The following is a 19149-nucleotide window of genomic DNA, read 5'->3' as shown; positions in this document are numbered from 1 at the left end:
GTGGATCCTACTATCATATTAAAGAATCGAGGACCCTCCAAGGTAAACTGTGCTTGTTAGGAGTGTAGATGGTTCTCAACCAGGCTTGAAGACACTGGAATATAGTCTTGGCTAAAGGTGTCACAAACATACATGCTGTCCTATGGCCCAGGAGTTACAGGCAGGTCCTTGCTGTGGTTTGCAGACTTTGTTATACTGTTGAAATGAGGCTGGACATTATGGCAAACTCTTCCAAAAGTAAGTATGCTCTGGCAGTGGTGGGAGTCCAAAATGGCCCCAATGAAATCTCTAGTTTGAGTGGACATGAGTGCATGTTTTTCTGTGATAAGGCAAAGAGGCCCAAGGAACAGAACAGTGACATGGCTGTGTGAGTTGCTGTCTATACCTCAAGAAATTAGTGATCTTTCAGGAGCTAATCGTCCAGGTAGGAAAAGATAATTACTCCCATCTGGCAAAGATGGGCTGAGACTGCCAAGAGGACTTTGGTAAAGAATCTTGGGGCAGTGAAGAGGCCAAAGGGTAGGATGTGATACTGGTGGCAGTCCTTGCCCACCACAAAATGTAGAAAATAACTGTGGAAGGGTGTGTGGCTATATGAAAATAAACATCGTGTAGGTAAATGGAGACAAAACCAATCTCCTGGATCCAGGGAGGGAATGATCACTGCTTGGATTACCTTTCTAAACCGTTGAGGGTGGACAAAACTGTTCAAAGTCCTATGATCCAGAACTGATCTCCATTCCCGATTTTTCTTTGGAAACAGGAAGTACCAGGAATAGAACACTTTCCTGACAAAGTCCAGTGGAACAGATTTGATCTCCCCCATCGTGGGGAGGGATTGTTATTTCTCGCCTCAAGACACGCTCATGAGAACGGTTCCTGAAGAGAGATGAGATGGGGAGTGCAAAGCTGCTCAACTGGATGGCATAACCTGTAGAAGTAACCTCCAGGATCCATCTTGTCAGAGATGATGAGCTCCCAGAGAAGCAGAAAATGGGAGAAATGATCCCCATAAAGATGGAGGGGAGACAGGTACAGAGTAGGATCTGGAGCAGGAGAGAATTCATGATCCCCAACTGATGAGTCAAAAAGGTTATTTTGAGGATGTTGGCAACTGGGAAGTCATTGTAGAATACTGCCCTTTCTTAGCATACCTGAGCTTCTTTTGAGGAGGTTCAGCCAGTCAGATAGAGAACTGGGTGACAGTATTGTGCTGGCTGTGATCTACTGAATTTTTTCTTTCTCGCAGGTATATGGATGCAAAGATTGTAGTGTCACCAGGAATCCTAAAGTGAATGAAGAGATCAGTTTGTAGCAACACTGAACAATTTGTGTCCCTCAAAGAGGAGGTCCCCAATAGCGTTTTATACCTCCCAATGGAGGCCACAAGACTGCAGACAAAAAGCTTGGCACATAACCACTGCCAGAGCCACTGAACATGCAGCTGTATTGGCTGCATCAAGTGAGGCCTGGAGAGATGCTTTGGCAATTGTCTGGCCTTCTGTTAAGAGGTACTGAATTGGTTCCTTCTGGTCCTGCAGCAGATGAAAAAAAAAAGAGAACTTCATATAGTTTGTAAAATAATATTTTGCCATCATGGCTTGGTAATTGGCTACTATGAATTGCAAGGAGGCCAAATAACAGCTTTTGCAGCTAAGAAGGTCTAACCATTTCAGCTTTTTGTCTGATAGTGTTGAATGGGATCAGTGTTGCCTGTTTTTTTCATTGATGGTTTAAAGCACCAGGGATTTAGGTGTAGTGTAGAAGAAAAAATATTCCAAGCAGAATATAGTATTTTTTTTTCAACCTGCTTACACATAGGTAGTATAGTGGCTGAAGTTTGCCATACCATATAGGAGTGGGGCCAATACAGCATCTTTGACAGGCAAGATAATTTTGCCCTGAAGTGATGTATGGAGGATCTTCAACAAGCCATGCTGGGCTTCCTGTATTTCTTCTAACAGAATATGCAAGGTCTCTGCTATCTGTTTTGTAAGGTCTTGAAAGGCCTTGAAATTGTCAGTGTAAGACTGCAGAGGAGGCATAACAACTGCATCTGACAAAGAAGAGCATTTGCGGTAAGGTGGTGTTTCTTCTTTCTCTGCTTGCTCTAGTTCCTCTGCAAGTTACTCCTGTGGAGCAGTATAAATGATGATTGTTGCTTTTGGCACATCCTCTTATGAGATGGAATCCTGTAGAGCTGGTCGCTACAAGGGGCTCATGGATTCCAGTAAGCCCATTTAACCAGGAAGAAGAAGCAGGCAGAACCACAGTGTTGTCCTTAACTACGTTTGCTGGGTATGTGTCCTGCAGGGGCTTCCTCAGTCAGAATGCACTGCAAGGGAAGGAGACTGGAATAGTGAAGTAGAGGTGCCTTATATGGGCATCTCAGTCAGATGAGGTATCACTCCCACCTCTTTCAGAGGAGCAAGCAGTGCCAGTATCAATGGCCGAGTGGGTACCGGAGGTCAGGTCTTGGTTGGTTGATTAGATGGCATCTGAGGATATATCAGTACCAGTTGGAAGCTTCTCTCGGTACCCTCAATGAGTCTATGAGGAACCAGTGACAGTGTTGGTACCAGACAGAGCATAAATTCTGGAAGGCAAGTCTGTACTGGTGGGGAGTATCTCTCAGTACTCTGGAGCAATGACGACTCAAGTTCTTCCAGGATCTGAAGATCCTTGTGGCAAAGAAGTCTAGATAGGTATCAGGAACTCCAGATACTGATCCTCAGGAGTTAGTTTGTTGGATGGTACTGGAGACAGCACAGGGAAGTGCGATCCTGTTAACAGAGGAAGGTGGTACTGAAGACTTCCTTAATGTCCTTGTGCTTCGGAGGCACCGGGTCTGCTGCCAGCTTCAGCGCCTCTGTACGTTGTTTAACAGACAGTTTCTTGGTATGCAGCATAGTTTCCTTAGCCGGTGCCAGGGTCTCCGTACTGGAGGAGAGGAGGACCTTAGAAATAACCTGTGTAGGGATGTGAAGTCTCCTGAGATGTGCACCAAGAATGTGACTTTCCCCTTCTCTTATCCCATTCCCTGGAATGGGATCCCTTTATTGATAGTTGGGCAGTTCTGAGGGATCCCCAGGGTCTTTGCTTACTGCAGCAGCACTGACATATGATAACATGTGAGTTTCTGCCAAGCAGCTGAGGTAGCTCAAGTGTCCATCATGCAGGGAAAAGACCTATGGCAGGTCTGACAGTTTGAAGCACAGGGTCTTGCCCATTCCTCAAGGTCAGAGAAAAAACAAAGGCCCAAATCAACCAAATAAAAGAAGGGAATAAGGAGGAGGGAAATCTGACCCCCCACTGCAAAGGAATAAAAAAAATTAAGCATGAGAGATAGCTAGCCACATGAAGTTGTGACACGCCACCTTAAGCCACAGGCAACTGAGAAGGAACTGGAGTCGCAGCGAGTCTGCCCCCCCCGTACCTCACCCCCCAATCGACCCTAATACCAGAGCACAGGGATATTCAGGGCACAAGCACAGGCCTGTGGACACTGCTCACAAAAATCTTTGACCAAGTGTACACGAGTGCACGCACATAGAATCATAGGAATGTAGGACAGGACTAAATAATAACTAGAACATTCCTGACAGGTGTTTGTCTAACCTGTTTTTAAAAACCACAAATGATGGAGATTCCACAACTTCCCTAGGCAATTGTAACAATGCTTAACTACCCTGACAGTTAGGAAGTTTTTCCTAATGTCCAACCTAAACGTCCCTTGCTGCAATATAAGCCCATTGCTTCTTGTCCTGAGGTGGAGCTCCCAAAGGGACACTACTCAAAAAAGAACCCTCTATTCTCACCCTACACGGCTTGGCACCAGCTTATTTCTCTAGTCTTTCTGCAGCTATACACCAGGTATGCCTCACTCCACTTAAACTGCATGACTAACTTCCCCATTAGTGTTCATCTCCCTGGAATTTCTTCCAGATGGCTCCCATATGCAGTAATCTGCTATGCCATCAAACTCTTCTTCAAATCCTTCCTCAAAACGTTCTTATTCCGAAAGACCTTTCCCTCCTTCGTCCTTCTCAGTGGAATGTTAACACTCAACAAGCAAAAACCTTTATGTATTAAGAAATAATCCAAAAGTGTAACTAGACAGATGCACGCTAAAATTCTCTGTTCAGTCACAGTGCTTTTGTCACTTGTTCCCCATCGTGTGTTTGTACAATGTCTGTTAACATTATCTATCTAAATAGTAGTTAATGATATAACAATATATGGTCAATATATAGCATGCTAGTTAGTATAGTTAATTCTGCATTAAGAAATACTTACATGTGTAAAGACAGCGTAATTGCAAAGTCTTATTGTAAATGATCCAAAATATCAATAAATAAAATCTTTGTTCTCCTTTCCCCAATCTATATGTATACAGTAAACATTTCAGTGAAGGGTATGAGACAGGTTCTTACCTGCCTATCAAATTGTCTACAACATTCTTGATAAGTAATATATTATTACAAAATATTGTGTGCCATAACATTTTATAATAGCTGAAATTGGGAAAAGTTCGTAAATTTTGCTATCTTATTAAACACAATGCAAAATCCTTCCTATCAAAATCATGTTTCAGGTCTAAACCTCTGAAATTCAAAACACTCCATCAAAAATTAAATGTATGAGTTTAATAAAGAGCAAAACTGTACATTACATCATCATAACTCATGAATGCTAAATATTAAAGCCAATTTTATAACATATAGATCTTCTAACACACCATCCAAGAAAATACAGCAGCAACCTTTTGACTGTAGAATTAGGTTTGCGCTTATGAAGTAGTATTGATATTCAAAATTCCTTTTTCTTAAGCCTTTCCCTCCTCCCCTTTAAAGGCATTTTTCTTAAGAGGTTTAAGAACTTTTGGCATGCTTGGCTCCATAGTGTAAAGGGGAAACCAGAATATGCCTCCTCCATTCAATTCCTCTCCTCTGCTTAATTCTCCTCTGGCTATGCTTAGAAGGGAAATGGGAGTTTACTTACTCTAGTTCTTTGAGATGTGTGGTCCCTATCTGGATACCAGATGTGGGTGTGCATGCGTGCCATGCGCCAGAGCCAGAACTGTTCAGAGCAGTGCTCATCAACCCACGTGTGTGCCTTGCACTGTCCACGTGGTATGTCCAAGTTCTAATGCAGTTGCATGGGTCAATGCCCCCTCAGTTTTCTCTTACTAAAAGGCATCAGGCCTGCAGTGAGGGGACGGGGGGGTGGGACTGGATTCCAGATAGAGACCACACATCTCGAAGAACCATCAGTTACAGTAAGTAACCTCCTTTTCTTCTTCGAGTGCTGGTCCCTGTGTAGATTCTAGACGTGGGAGGCACAGTAATGAGTATGGAGGGGGGCACTAGGGCTCAGCGGATGAGAGAGTGTAGTACTGTGCAGCTTACTGGTGCATCAGTAGATGAGTGAGCGAGCTATGGCATAATGCACTGTAAACGTGTGAATGGAGGCCCAGGTTGCGGCCCTGCAAATGTCTTGCCATGGGATGTTGGTGAGGAAGGCAAACGTGGCGGCTTGCGACTGCGTGGTGTGAGCGATGATGTTTGGTGTAGTGAGATGCAGGAAAGGGAGTAACATTCCGTGATACAATGTACGATCCAGTTAGAGATATGCTGGGAAGAGACCGCACGGCCCTTTCAGTTTTCCGCTATCACAACGAAGAGTCTTGGCGAGGCTCAGAAACTGTGGGTATGATGGAGGTAGAAGGCAAGTGCTTGGTGGACATCAAGGGCGTGTAGGGCACACTCTGTTGGAGGAGTGTGGTTTGGGGTAAAAACCAGGAGATGGATTACCTGGCTGAGGTGAAACGGTGAGGCCACCTTAGGAAGAAACTTGGGGTGAAGTTGTAGGGAGACTTTGTCCCTGTGGAATATTGTGAAAGGATATGGAGAATTAGATTAGTGGGCAGGCGGCCAGGGGTTCAAATGGTGGTTTTGTGAGAGCTGAAAAGACTAGGTTGAGGTTCCAGACTGGGATGGGTTCCCTTATGGAAGGGAATGTGTTCAGTAGGCCCTGTAGGAACTTGGAAGTCCCATTTACTGGTGGAAGGAAGGTGCTGATAACTGTCAGATGTGCCCTTATGGAGGAATGGGCAAGGCCTGACAGTCGAAGGTGGAGTAGGATGGTCGGAATGGACATGCTTCATAAAGCGTGGTAGTTATCAGAGACCCATTTTGTGAAGCGTCTCCATTTCATCACAGAACAGCTTCTGATTATCGAATGGGAGGTCTTCCAAGGTAGTTTATATCTCCTTTGGTAACCCAGAAGTTTGAAGTAAGGAGTACCTTCTAAGCACCACCCCAGATGCCAAGGAATGAGCTACTGTGTCTGCTGCATCCTCTGCCGCTTGGAGACAAACCTTAGATACTAGCTTGCCTTCCTTGATGAGAGCTTTAAATTCTGCTTGTTTGGATTCTGGGAGGGAAGCTTGAAATTCCTCCAATCTTGAGTATGACTTGAAGTCATACTTCGCCAGTATGGCCTGGTACCTGGCTATGTGGAATTAGAGGCTGGCAGACGACTATACCTTGTGGCCAATGAGGTCCAGTGTTTTTGTGACGTGGTTAGGAGGAGTGGTCCTGCGGTGTTGTTGTCTGGCCCACTGAATGGCTACTTGCACTACCAATGAGTTTGATGGTGGGTGCACAAACAGGAAGTCTGTGTTTTTTGCTGGAACAAAGTATTGCCTCTCCGCACATTTGGGCATCAGAGTGCAGGAGGCTGGAGCATGCCAGATTGCCTGGGCTGGCTGTAGAATGGCATTGTGGATTGGCAGCACAACCTGAGATGGGCCTGCTGGCTGGAGGATGTATAAGAACTCAACTTGTGAGTCCTTAACATCTTCTGCCGGCAGATTCAGTGCTGTTGCATACACCTCAGGAAGTCTTGGTTTGGCCATGGTCATCTGTGGAGATAGTGACGATGGATGATTGCTTCGTCTGATAATGATGATGCACCCATCAGAAATGGTTAATCTGCTGGTCCTTGCAGTTCCATCGGCACCAGTGGTCCCGTGGTGCACCATGGTTCTTCGTACACAGATGGTGGTGCAGTGTATTCCAAAGGGGTGTGTGATGGAGCTCCCCACCCGTAGTATTGGTCCCAGCCGTGCAGTAGGGCCTCCGATCCATTGTCACTGGTGGGCCTATTGGGTACCTGAACCATTGGTGCTGAGGTGGTACCTGTATCTGTGCATAGTTGTGTGGACGAGGGCTGTATGGACGGTCTGGGGAGAAATGCGGTTCTGACTCCGAGGACCAGTCTGGTAATGGCAGTGCCACCAGAGTGGATAGAGTGAAACATGATGGTTCAGGTGGTCATACACAGGCAGGTGGTATAACAGTAGCAGCTTGTTGGCTGGAGATGGAGCTGTATGGTGCCTCATAGCAATGTGAGGGACCATCCAGCAGCAGTAGGAGCTCTGCTGTGGGAATTAGGGATGAGAGACAGCCTGATATGCATGGCACCTGGAGTTGATACAGTGGTGGTTGTACTGGTTCCAGTGGAGTCAACAGTCGCTGGGGGTCCAGAGGGACTGCAGTAGCAGCTGGAGTCGCGGGCTTGTCTAAGTGTTTAAATTTTTTGTCTGCATTAGCTGTTTGTCTGCGCACAACTTCTGACCCAGCTGATCACGGCTTGTGGAAGGGAGTGTGGCATTTGGAGGTGATCCCTCTTGGTCCCACGCCGCCTTTTTGTCTGTGGCCATGCTTCTTGTGAGCACAATGTGGTTTGGTCGGCGCAGCTGGTACTGCTGGTGCAGTTGGGCAATTCAGTAGGTCTGTCGGTGCCACCTCAGGGTGCACACGTGGACGCATTGCCTCTTCCATATGATGTTTCTTGAGCCAGAGTTCTCTCCCTCACGGGTTCTCGAAAGAAAGGAGCAACAAACAGAGCACCACGTGATGATGTGTGTCTCACCCAGGCAGCAGAGGCAGTATTGGTGCTCGTCGCTCATTGAGAACGATTGCGGGCATGTAATGCAGGACTTGAACCTGGCTTGTCTGAGCATAATCCTCCGCTTGGAGTAGACTGCCCCGAGGGAGGGTAGAACTTGGAAACTATTGTTTTTAACACTCTAACACTAATTAGAACTATAAACTCTAACTAAACTATCTATGAAACAAACTACTTTATTATTTATTTATTTATTTATTTATTTTTGCTACATAGCTTTGTAGGAGGATGAGGAGAACATTCTGACTCTAGCCATGCGGCAGTAAGAGGAAATCGAGGGAGCGTTGACCCACGCAACGCTACATGAGACCTTGGATGCACTATGTGGATGATGCAAGGGGCGCACATGGGTCGACAAGCACTGCTCTGAACAGTTCTGACTCCAGTGCATGCGCACCCACATCTGGAATCCACATAGGGACCGGCACTCGAAGAAGAATTTTGTTTCTTCTGCTCTCAGGATAATTTCTTCCGTCAGATCTTCCATCTGGCAAGCAGTCCCAGCAGCACAAAAGTTCCAGAAGAGATCAAGGAAACTAATTCCAGCTGGAGGCTCCAGCAGAGCCCCGCTGCTGGTTCCAAGACTGTCTCCTCAGCCAGGCTTTTCCATCATTCTGTTTAGGTACCGGTATCCTGTTCATCACCATTGGTGTACCTCCACTGGTTCCAGTAGCCACTCCTGCCTAAGCTTCTATATGAAACAATGACAACTGAGATCCTGGGTGAAGTCAGGACTTACACAGAGTCCAGGAGATGTACTGGGCCCATCCAGGTGACTAGAGAAATAGTAACCAGGCTGGACGCAGAAAGATTTGTCTGACTTGAGCTCCTTTAGGTGTAGTGTCTGTTTGCAACAACTGGATCCATAGGTCCCAGTCATCAACTGCAATTCTCCTGCAGGTGGAAAATCTGGGGGACCCACTACAACTGACCAGTACACTATTTGCTACCTTAGTGTGGGGGTGCAACTAGAAAACTGTTCAGTGTCTCCTAGGCACTGGAGGATGGTCTCATGGATTAGACTAGGAAATGCTGCTGGCAACATAGTGACTCCTTCAGCATCTCTAGAGGTTGCAACTCTTGACTGACACAGAGGAGAATTCAGAGAGTTATCACAGAGATGCCTTGGATGGCATTTTAGCAAATCTTCATATTAAACAAATTTTGCTGCAATATTTAGCATTTGAAATTTATGAAGACTGAAAATAGCTTTTGGGAAGAAAGGTGTGGAAGGGGGTATGTAACAGAAGAGCAGGATTTTCCTGCTGCCTCTCCCTTTTAGCAGATGTTGGATCTCTGCAGGCTGTCGTCAGTTGCTCCCATACCAGGGTAGGTGTAGCTTATTAGATTCTGCCCTAAATATGAAGTAAATGTGAGCTGCTCTCTATAGCGAGGAAGCTAAGGTTTGAGACAGACAGGCCCTAAGGAAAAGGAATGCTTGGCCACATGCAGAAAAGGGGACTGAGGCTGGAGTTTATGTAACATTATTTGTATTTGTCTTCTTGTCAATAAAACAAAATCCAAGACATAGTGACTTATTGACTCTTTACAAGAAGCGGGTCATATGTTGAAGCTGAGTTGGGATTCCATTACCATACAGTGTAAGAAAACTAATCTACATTACTGTATAATACCTTGAGAAGTTCAAGTCCTGCACGAATAGCAGTATCAGGACTTACACCCTCCTCTTCATCATCTGCTGTCCCCTCTATTGATTTATTCATCAGCTTTACTAGTGCACTAAAATAAGAAATGTAAAATAAAGATACATTTTTAAACTAGATTATCTGCATTAACAGTAATAGATCATTATAACAAAGACTTTTCAGATTAACTTAATTTAGTTTTGGCAATGAACTAGAATGGTCAGTTTTAAAATACTTACACTTTTCACAAAAAAGATGCTATGCTTATAGGTTCCTGATTTTGCTGGGGAATATTTAATTTTAAAAATCATTTCAGGTAAATCAAAATAATATGAAAACACATATACAATAGTTTGGTATATGATTCTGCCTCCCTTCAACACATCTTTTTCCCAAAGCCTTAATTTTGGTGACAAACTAAACTGGTAGTATTATCTCAGTTTCAATACATAATCAAGCTGCCAGGTAAGTCACAAAAGAAACCCAAAAATTCTCCTTCCCGTCAAACCCACAAAGGAAAAGTAACTGATTCACTTATTAGATAGCATACTGTATCTAGTGTTAGCTATGTGGAAGTTACACATGTCTGTTATCCTCAAATAAGGCCTCCAAATAGTCAAGTTACCAGTACCATCTTTTATATTCATATTTCTATAATTTGCACCACTTATCCTAGAAAGAAATAGAAGAAATTAAGTCAAGTTTTCTAAACTGATGGAAATGAAGAAAACAATATAAACAAACTTTTAAAAATGCAGATAGCTACTTCTGTACCAGATGTAAATTAATATGAAAGATAAGCTTAGTATTAACATCCACTTTAAAGTCAGTAATGGGTCAATATGATTTCCCATCTTACCTAATGGCTTCTGAGTCAATATGCACTGGGGCGATTCTTTCCAAAAGAAATTTGACCATCTCCAGGAAAGGATTTGTTGGCTGCTTGGGATTTGCAAGCTTCCGGGCTATCTCTCTCTACAAAAAGAAAAACATGTTATATTAGCAGAAATAACGCTGAACCAAGTCAATTAGTCATAAATTAGCTACACAGTTTATACAATCATTGAAAAGGACGGGCTGTGGCTACAATGGACTTCTGATGGGAGTGATGAGGGTTAGGCACCTACACACTTCTGTACCTCCACATAGGTTACTATCTGCACCTTTAGCCATCTAAATACCTTTATAAATCTGGCCCAGTAACATTTATGCAAAGAACCAATGGCTCAAACACTTCATCCAACTACCTAAGAAAAAAGTTACTTACCTGATAGAAACAGTGGTTCTTCTAAAAGGAATTGTCATCTGTGGGATCCTGTCCTAGGTATGCGTACGCCTCAGATGTACAAGATCAGCATCTTTCTATAGCAGGGACTTTTGGGCCATGCCTGCATCATATATGTTCTCACACCCCTCATAACTGAAGGCATTTAGGGCAGAGCGGCTGCAATCGTCCAGCCCCCTTGCTCATTCAGAATCTCAGTTGAAGAAAACACTTGAAAAAGTAGGGATGGAGGATGTGTCATGGGATCCACACAGACAACAGCATCTCGAAAAACCTCAGTTACTATAAGGTAACTGTTTTGTCTTCTTTGAGAATGTGCCTGTGTGGATCCCACTCAAGGTGACTCATAAGCAGCACCCCATCTGAAAGACGGGACTGAGGAGTCCTCACTGCCATTGACTCAATAGTGATTGCAACACTGTCTTACCAAATTTGACATCTGATCCTGCACCCAAGTCAAGGGCATAATGTTTAATAGAAGCACAAGAACTACTAAGTGACTGCCTTGCAGATCTGATCTGATGAAGTTTTTAAAACACAAAGAGGAAGTGGCCTATGATCTAGTGGAATGGGCTTTGATGTTTGGAAGAAGAGGTGTATCAGGCATATTATAGTAGATTAAAATACACTGTTACTGATTATTTGTATAATTCTAGTGCCTAGGAGCCCTATTCATGGAGCACAGTATGCTTATCTATATAAATACAGAACAAAAAGACAGTCCTACAGCCCTGAGAGTCCAAATAAGCTGACATGGGCCAGCTGCAGGTAACTGCAGCGCAGACATACCCAATGAAACAGTATTGCTCAATATGGTAGGCAGTGGTCTCAGCACACCAGTAACCTAACTATTGTTTACAAAAAAAAAAAAAAAGAGTTAAGTATCACAGCAAAGAAGAGTTTTAAGGAGGGATTTGAAGGAGGATAATGAGTTAGTTTTGCAAATGCTGATGGGGAACTTCTTCGAAATGTAAGGGGCAGCATGGGAGAAAAAACAAAGGTGCTTGTTTAAAAATGTAATTAGGGGGACATGGAGGCTGGCACCTTGGGCTAACTCGAAATGGGAGTTGACATCTTGATAGTGAGTGAGATGATAGGTAGGGTGAGCACAGGCCCTGAAAGTGAAGACAAATAACTTACGTTTGATGTGACAGTAACAAGGAGCGAATGTACAGATGCAAAGATCCCATTTTGGAGGGGGTTATTTAGCTCATGGAGTAAGGACTGAATAACCTCTTTACAAATCTGGACACAGTGGAGTCAGAGAAAACTCAACAGGACTGCATGGGGGGAGGGGGAGAACAGTGGCATGCTAAAATTGATGCAAGGTGGACTTCAATGGAACTGGACAAAACATAATCAAGGATTTTAACTACAGGAGCCTCCAATAGGTCAAGATTGTGCTGGGCTGCCCAAATTTAAAAATTCCATCCAACTCTCTGTAGAACACTCTTGCACCAGCATCAACTTCTGCATACTATAATCAGGTTCAACAATGGAACCGTACAGACAAGAAACCTATGGATCACCACACTTACCTTCATTGATCCAATAGCCACCCCAAACACACCAAGAAATCCGTTATCTACAGCCACTCCCTCATATACCACAGAATATGCGCTGAGGAGAAAGTCCGGGATACAGATCTTAACACATTTAAAACCGCCTTCACCAAACAAGGACACTCCACCAGAGAACTAGATTGCATCATGGAGTGGGCCACCTAAATACCCCAAGAGAACTTGCTTCAATATAGAAAAAATAAACACCATTGCCATAAACCTCTAGTAGGCACCTACCACTCCTCACTGGAACCCACATGGGATATCATTAAACAATTACAACCCATACTTAATGGAGACCACATTTTGAAAGAAATCTTTCCCAAATGCATACTTCTGGCCTTCAAACTCACCAAGCTCATCATCAGAAGCAAGCTCCCCACCAGCTAGGATACACCAACTCAAAGTGGCAACAGGCCATGTTAGAACAACGGATGTAAAACCTATAGAGATACTTTCACTGCTATGATGATAAACACCCCCACAACACACCCTTTGAGATCCATGGGTCTTACACATGGCTATCCAATGTTATGTCCCTTATTCAGTGAACTAAATGCTCCAATAACAACTACATGGGTGAAACAACAAACTCAATATGCTCTCAAATAAACTCACGCAGAAAAATGATAAAAGGCAAAAACACCATATCACTTGTGGGCGAACACGTTTCACAAAATGATCTCTCTAAATCTGACCCCAGTCCTCCTCCTCAAAGCTAACCTGCAGAACAGCTTCAAAAGACAAGCCTGGGAGCTTAAATTCATAACTTTGTTAGACACTAAAAATCATGGTCTTAATAAAGACCAATCTGTAATCCACTAACCCCTGCCTTTTTTGTCCTATGACTGCAGCAATGCTAATGGGCTACATCACCTTGAATGGACTCTTAGAATATATATTAACTACTTAGGCTGAATATCTGTTCCGTACTGTATTTAGCTATCACACTCTGTGTACTTTTCCCAGACCTGAAGAAGAGCTCTGTGTAGCTTGAAAGCTTGTCTCTGTCACAAACAGAAAAGATGGTCCAATGAAAGATATTACCTCACCCACCCTGTCTCTCTAATACCCTGGGACCAAAATGGCTACATCAACGCTGCAACCACATTTTAAAAGGGCAAATAGGATGACCTAGGTGATTATAGACCTGTCAGGCTGACTTTGTTCCCTGGGAAAATAAACAGAACGTATGTTATAGAACTCTATTAATAAAGAAGTTTAATTAGTGCCAATCAAAATGAGCTTACGGAAAACAGATCTTGTCAAACTAATTTTATTTTTTTTTAAATAAGTTTACAAGTTTGGTTGATAAACTTAATAGTATGGACTTCTGTAAGGTATTTGACTTGATAGTGCATTACATTTTGATTAAGAATCCAGAACTAAATCAACATGGCACACATTAAATGGCACGTATTAAAAACTAGCTAAATTATAGGGCTCAAAATGTAATTAAACTGGGTATCTTTATCAGCAAGCGGGTATATGTCCATAGGGATTGATTCTTGGCTCTACCTATGCTAGTCAACTTTTTTATCAATGACTTGAAAGAAAACAAAATAATTACTGATAAAGTTTGAAAATGGCACAAATACTGGAGGAGTGGTAAATAATGAGGACAACAGGTCACTGATATAGAGTGATCTGGACTGCTTGGTAAGCTGGGTGCAAGCAAACAATATGCATTTTAATATAGCTTCAGAGCCGAAAGGTCTATTATCGACATGATCTTCTCGCTGAGACAACTACAAGAGAAATGCAAAGAATAAAAAATGTCCCTTCCATAACCTTTATAAATCACACAAAGGCTTTTGACCTTGTCAGTAGAAGCAGACTAATTTGTGCTTCTAGAAAAGATTGGATGTGTCCCCAAGCTCTTAAGCATGATTCAGTCCTTCCATGAAAACATGTATGGCACAGTTGAATATGATGGCTCAGTCTCTGAGGCTTTCCAGATTCGTAGCAGGGTCAAGCAAGGCTGCGTACTTACCCTTACTTTATTCAGGATTTTCTTCTTGCTACTGAAACAAGCTTTTGGCTCTTCAACGGAGGTTATCTACTTGCACACAAGATTTGATGGAAAGCTGTTCAATCTCGCAAGACTGAGATCTAAAACCAAGACTCGGGAGGTCCTTATCCAGCACCTCCTCTTCGCTGATGACACAGCATTGACAACCCACACAGAAGCCCATCTCCAAAATCTCATGGACAGTTTTTCCAAAGCCTGCCAAGACTTCGGGCTTACTATAAGATTAAAAACGACAAACTTAACGACCCAAGGAGTTGAAGAAGCATTCTCTGTGAACATCAATAATTATTAACTTGAAGTGGTTTACATATGAGTTTACATATCTCAGGCTCACCCTTGGCCCTCAGCTGGAAAAAATTTGGGGAGTCAAAATTTAAATATGGAAAACTTCCACCTGATCTACTTTTTGATCCTATGTACCTAACTCCTTAAAATTGTAAGAGGATTGTATCTAAACTCCCTAAAAGATTTAAAAAATTGCTGCTTCAGAGAAGATGTTGAAGGAATCAATGGAACCAAGAAAGCTTTCCTCTGTTGATACTCTGTTACCCTTTATTACAGTGAGCGTTCAGACTGTCTGCTATTACATTGGGACTGAAGTGCAAACTGAAAGTTTTTCTGTGAATGTTAATATTGACACTGACAACAAAAAATGGAGCCTTCCTTTTAAATAACAGCTGAGATAAACTGTTTATCTATGGCATCACCTGTCTTACTACTGAACAAATTAGGACTTCTGAATGGCAAATCCTCTCACAAGGCACACGTTCTTGACCACAAATGCCTCTTGTAAAAATAATGGCTATACCAGTGGACCCAAGAAATAGCATGACATCTAATTTTTACTCTGACAATTATTTTACATGAGAAAATGACAAAGTAGATATATTTACAAAAACAATTGCAGAACACACATACAATCTTCCACGGAATATTCTTGGAATCAAAAAATCTATAATGTAGGTAGGATTTTATGTTATTCATAAAATGCTTCAATAGAGTTGGAAGACAAAGTACAGGAGCTCTACATTAAACAAGACTTAAAAGAATATCACGAAAAGACTATTAAAGAAGTCATGTTTGACTGCCATCACCCAAAAAAGGAACATTAAATGAATAAATGTACTCTTAGTAACTAAGCTGTTGATTCTAAATTGTATCTGAGAGCTCTCAATGCAGGTTAGCTAAAAATAATTTTATGCAATATGAAACTAAGTTGGTCAAGTAGACATTAATAAAATTACATTAAGTTACTTTGCGAGGCCATCGTTTCTGAATGGCTAGGTAAGCCCAAATATGTTACATATGAAATTCAGTTGTTCTATATCCTTACCACACAGACATCTGCCTGTTTACATGAACATGTAGGGCTGATTAATAACTCGAGCTGAGACCGAAGTTTTTCATCATCACCAAGAACCTGATTGAATTTCTTCACAAAATCTTGTGCTTTTCCAGGATCTGGAAGGTTTTCTACATTATTAAATAAAATTGAAACATAAAATGAAACTACATCTTATAATTCAGCACAGCTTAGCTATTTTAGTATTGTAATCATGCTATCTTCAGATACACTGTAACAATGATTTTCAGAACAAATTAATACACTCACTTGCTATGGTCATCAGCTTTCCAAACATGGCACTACTATTTGCCTCCGACTAGGGGGGGAAAAAAAGGTATCAGTGATATTCCCTACAGGTAATATGCTATATGACACATTTTATTTGATCTGTCACTACTTTTGTTGCAGCCCCATCCAGTCTAATTTTTGGAAAAACAGACAAAAAAGGAAGTACAATGATATTAATAACAAGTGTTATTAACAAGTTTTATTAACAAGTGTTATTAAAAAACTGAAAGATTAACATGTAGCATATTTTCAGCCTTTTCTAATAAGACAGAACTACAACAAGCCACTGAAACATGACAAACCAATCGTGATTTTCATTTACAGTTTCTGTTAGTTTGAGAATACTGCCTATAAGGAGAATTCAAGCAACAGTCCTATCCTATTAAAACATCTTTTGAACTCTGCTTTAACATGAACACAATTATCATTACTTTGATGTTACAGCACTTTCCATTTAAGAATCTTAAAACACTTTATAGTGATTTAAGCAAAAGTGAGAAACAGACAATAAAATGTTACATGTGATTTTTTGACTTCTTTAGAAGTTGTTACTTGGTAACAGAAACTCATGATAAACCTTATAGATCCTTACAGTTGAAACAGTTACTTACAGAAAGTGATTTTTAAAATATCTGCTGTTTACTGAATGAAAGATCAGCATTTTGTGAATGTAAACCAAAACAGCAAAATAATCACATTAAACACATTAACTCTATGTAAATTAGCTCTAATGACAAAGCAATAAGTTTTTAAAAAACGTACAGTGGGCTGCTTATGCAAGTCCAATAACTCTCGTACATGACTCCTAAGCATGTTCTGGCACTTCCACATCTCATTCAGCGCTCTGTGAAGGAGGAGGGGGGAAGAATGACAATTACTTTCATTCAAATGCTATAAGAATGTGGTAGTTATTGAGCTAGTAAAGGATATATTGTTGTTATTAGCTGAGATTAAATTTTCCATATGCACAACCTCTGTAAGACATCACAAAAGACTGAAAAAAATTTCTTATAAAAAACAAAGAATATTTTAGTTAAAAAATATTAAGCTCTCTAACGTAGGAAATTTGAAGGTAAGGTTCCTACATCAATCTTAGCTCTGTCCCTCTACCTGAATTAATCCTATAACCACTGTCCTCCCAAACATTCTTCCCTTCTAGTACAAATCAGTCACTCTAGTCTACAAAAGACAAAACTCACATGGGACTCAATCCTCCACCGTACCACCCTCATAGCAATATGCCAAGATTATAACATTTTGACTGAGAGAGAGAGAGAGAGAGAGAGAGAAATAATATTCTCTACATTTACATAGGCCACAGATTTATTTGCACTCTGAACAGACAGAAGTTTCACAATACTAACAATCTATACCAAAAACCTTATAACCCTTTTAAAAGCTAAACTGCAACCTTAAAATTGTTACTAAATTGATATTTTGCAGTTTGTTTAACTACATCTCTTTCTTGCACATTCGCTTAATCTTGTAATCGCGTAATCAATCTTACTCAAAACGACCATAGTCAGAGTTTGTTACTCGATGTAAAATTCACTGAAAACATTAAATGTGGATCAAAATACCCCCTAAGATCAAGGTATCCTGTTTTCTTGTAGTCATCCATAGGAATCAGCATTTAAAATACAGGTACTTGACATACTTTGAAACTATAATTGCAAATAACATTGAGAATTCATTATTTATTATTCTATTGTTCATCTTGTGATAGCAGTGGGTCATCTGAATGATAGATGCTGTAGAAACACTATGGAAGACATGGTACCTGCACAGAGGAGTTTCCAAGCTAAGAAATAATTAAATAAATAAAAATCAGTTTAGTTCATTTCACCATCTAGGAATGTCTAAATCCAGAGGAGTTAGAGTTCTTAAATTACTTGACTAACAAGAAAATCAAACCTTTTCATAACCAATACTTTGACTATGAGCTAGCAATAAAGACTGATAATTTTCTATCAAAAGACATGTTGAAAAAGACTCAAAGTATCTAAGCAGCTGACTTTGCTAAATCTACTCACTTGACAGCATTTGGATCCAAGCTAGCATATAAATAGTACAAGCATTTCATTCTCTCTTCTGTTTCCAAATTGTGTGGGACAAGATACTGAGCAAAGATTTTCTCTACCAGTAACCTGCAGAAAAATGTTTAAAATATATTTTAATATCATGTATTTCCAAAGTCATCCATAACTTTCAGATTAATTGTAAAACAGAGATTCTGACCTCTTGAGGTCCCTTCCAGCCCTACATTTATATGATTTTATGCTCTATACTGGCATTGGAACCTTCTCCAGCCTAAATGGGAAGGAGAAGGTACTAATTGTTTGCCTTTCACTGGTCCCCTTCCTACTGCTACTGGAAAGGTATGAGAGAAATGCCCCAGTGAATTCTCCCCCATCCCTTCCGATGCCAAGAAAAACAGGCCTTAATCACCCACCAAATTCTCCTCTCTCCCTCTAGATTGTTCGAATAACTAATCTCAGGATCTCTCCTTGTCACCATTCTCATCTAAAGGGGAATAGGAAGACTGTGCACACCCGTAGAGTACAAAACACAAGAATACAATAAGAAGCTGAAGAAAAAGGCAGAATTAGCAAAAATGCTTCAAAAGGAAAGGATAGTATTTGGAAAAAAGCAACCAAACATATTTAAAATACCTTTATAATAGTAATAAAAAATAAAATGATGCCAAATAACACTGAAAAAGATGAAGGTAAACATACATCAAGAAAAAAGAGTGAAGAGAAAACAAAGTTGGCAAAGTTAAATTTCTCAAGTTCTTTTAGAGAAATTTTGATTAAAGACTTTCACAATAAAGTATTCATAGTTTATATGATTATATGTAAATGAAATACAAAAACATACAATACGCAGATACACTTTAATTATACTATGATGCAATTGCATACCAAAAATTACATTAAAAACATTTTTATGGTTGCAAAGTCAAGCTCTAAAATGTTAGGCAGTGACAAAATTAAGGCTGTCTGTGTAACCTTCAT

General features: G+C 41.1%; 1 protein-coding gene across 5 annotated transcripts in view; it reads right to left on the bottom strand.

Annotated features, from left to right (window-relative positions):
• The window catches only part of PDS5A (PDS5 cohesin associated factor A), a 172735-nt gene that overhangs the window by 46203 nt on the left and 107383 nt on the right, over positions 1 to 19149 (bottom strand). For all 5 annotated transcript variants that reach the window (XM_067531120.1, XM_067531116.1, XM_067531118.1 and 2 more), the window contains 6 exons: positions 18166 to 18279; positions 16895 to 16976; positions 16112 to 16160; positions 15833 to 15972; positions 10480 to 10595; positions 9609 to 9714 (listed from right to left, as the gene is read on the bottom strand). In XM_067531120.1, the coding sequence (XP_067387221.1) occupies positions 9609 to 9714; positions 10480 to 10595; positions 15833 to 15972; positions 16112 to 16160; positions 16895 to 16976; positions 18166 to 18279 (607 nt within the window). The remainder of the gene's footprint in view (positions 1 to 9608; positions 9715 to 10479; positions 10596 to 15832; positions 15973 to 16111; positions 16161 to 16894; positions 16977 to 18165; positions 18280 to 19149) is intronic.

Source organism: Emydura macquarii, unplaced genomic scaffold (genome assembly GCF_026122565.2).
Source record: "Emydura macquarii macquarii isolate MOO-44397 ecotype Brisbane River unplaced genomic scaffold, CSIRO-AGI_Emac_v2 contig_3128, whole genome shotgun sequence".
Lineage (NCBI taxonomy): Eukaryota > Metazoa > Chordata > Testudines > Chelidae > Emydura > Emydura macquarii.
The sequence above is the reverse complement of the archived record's forward strand: the minus strand, read 5'-3'. Positions and strand labels throughout refer to the sequence as shown.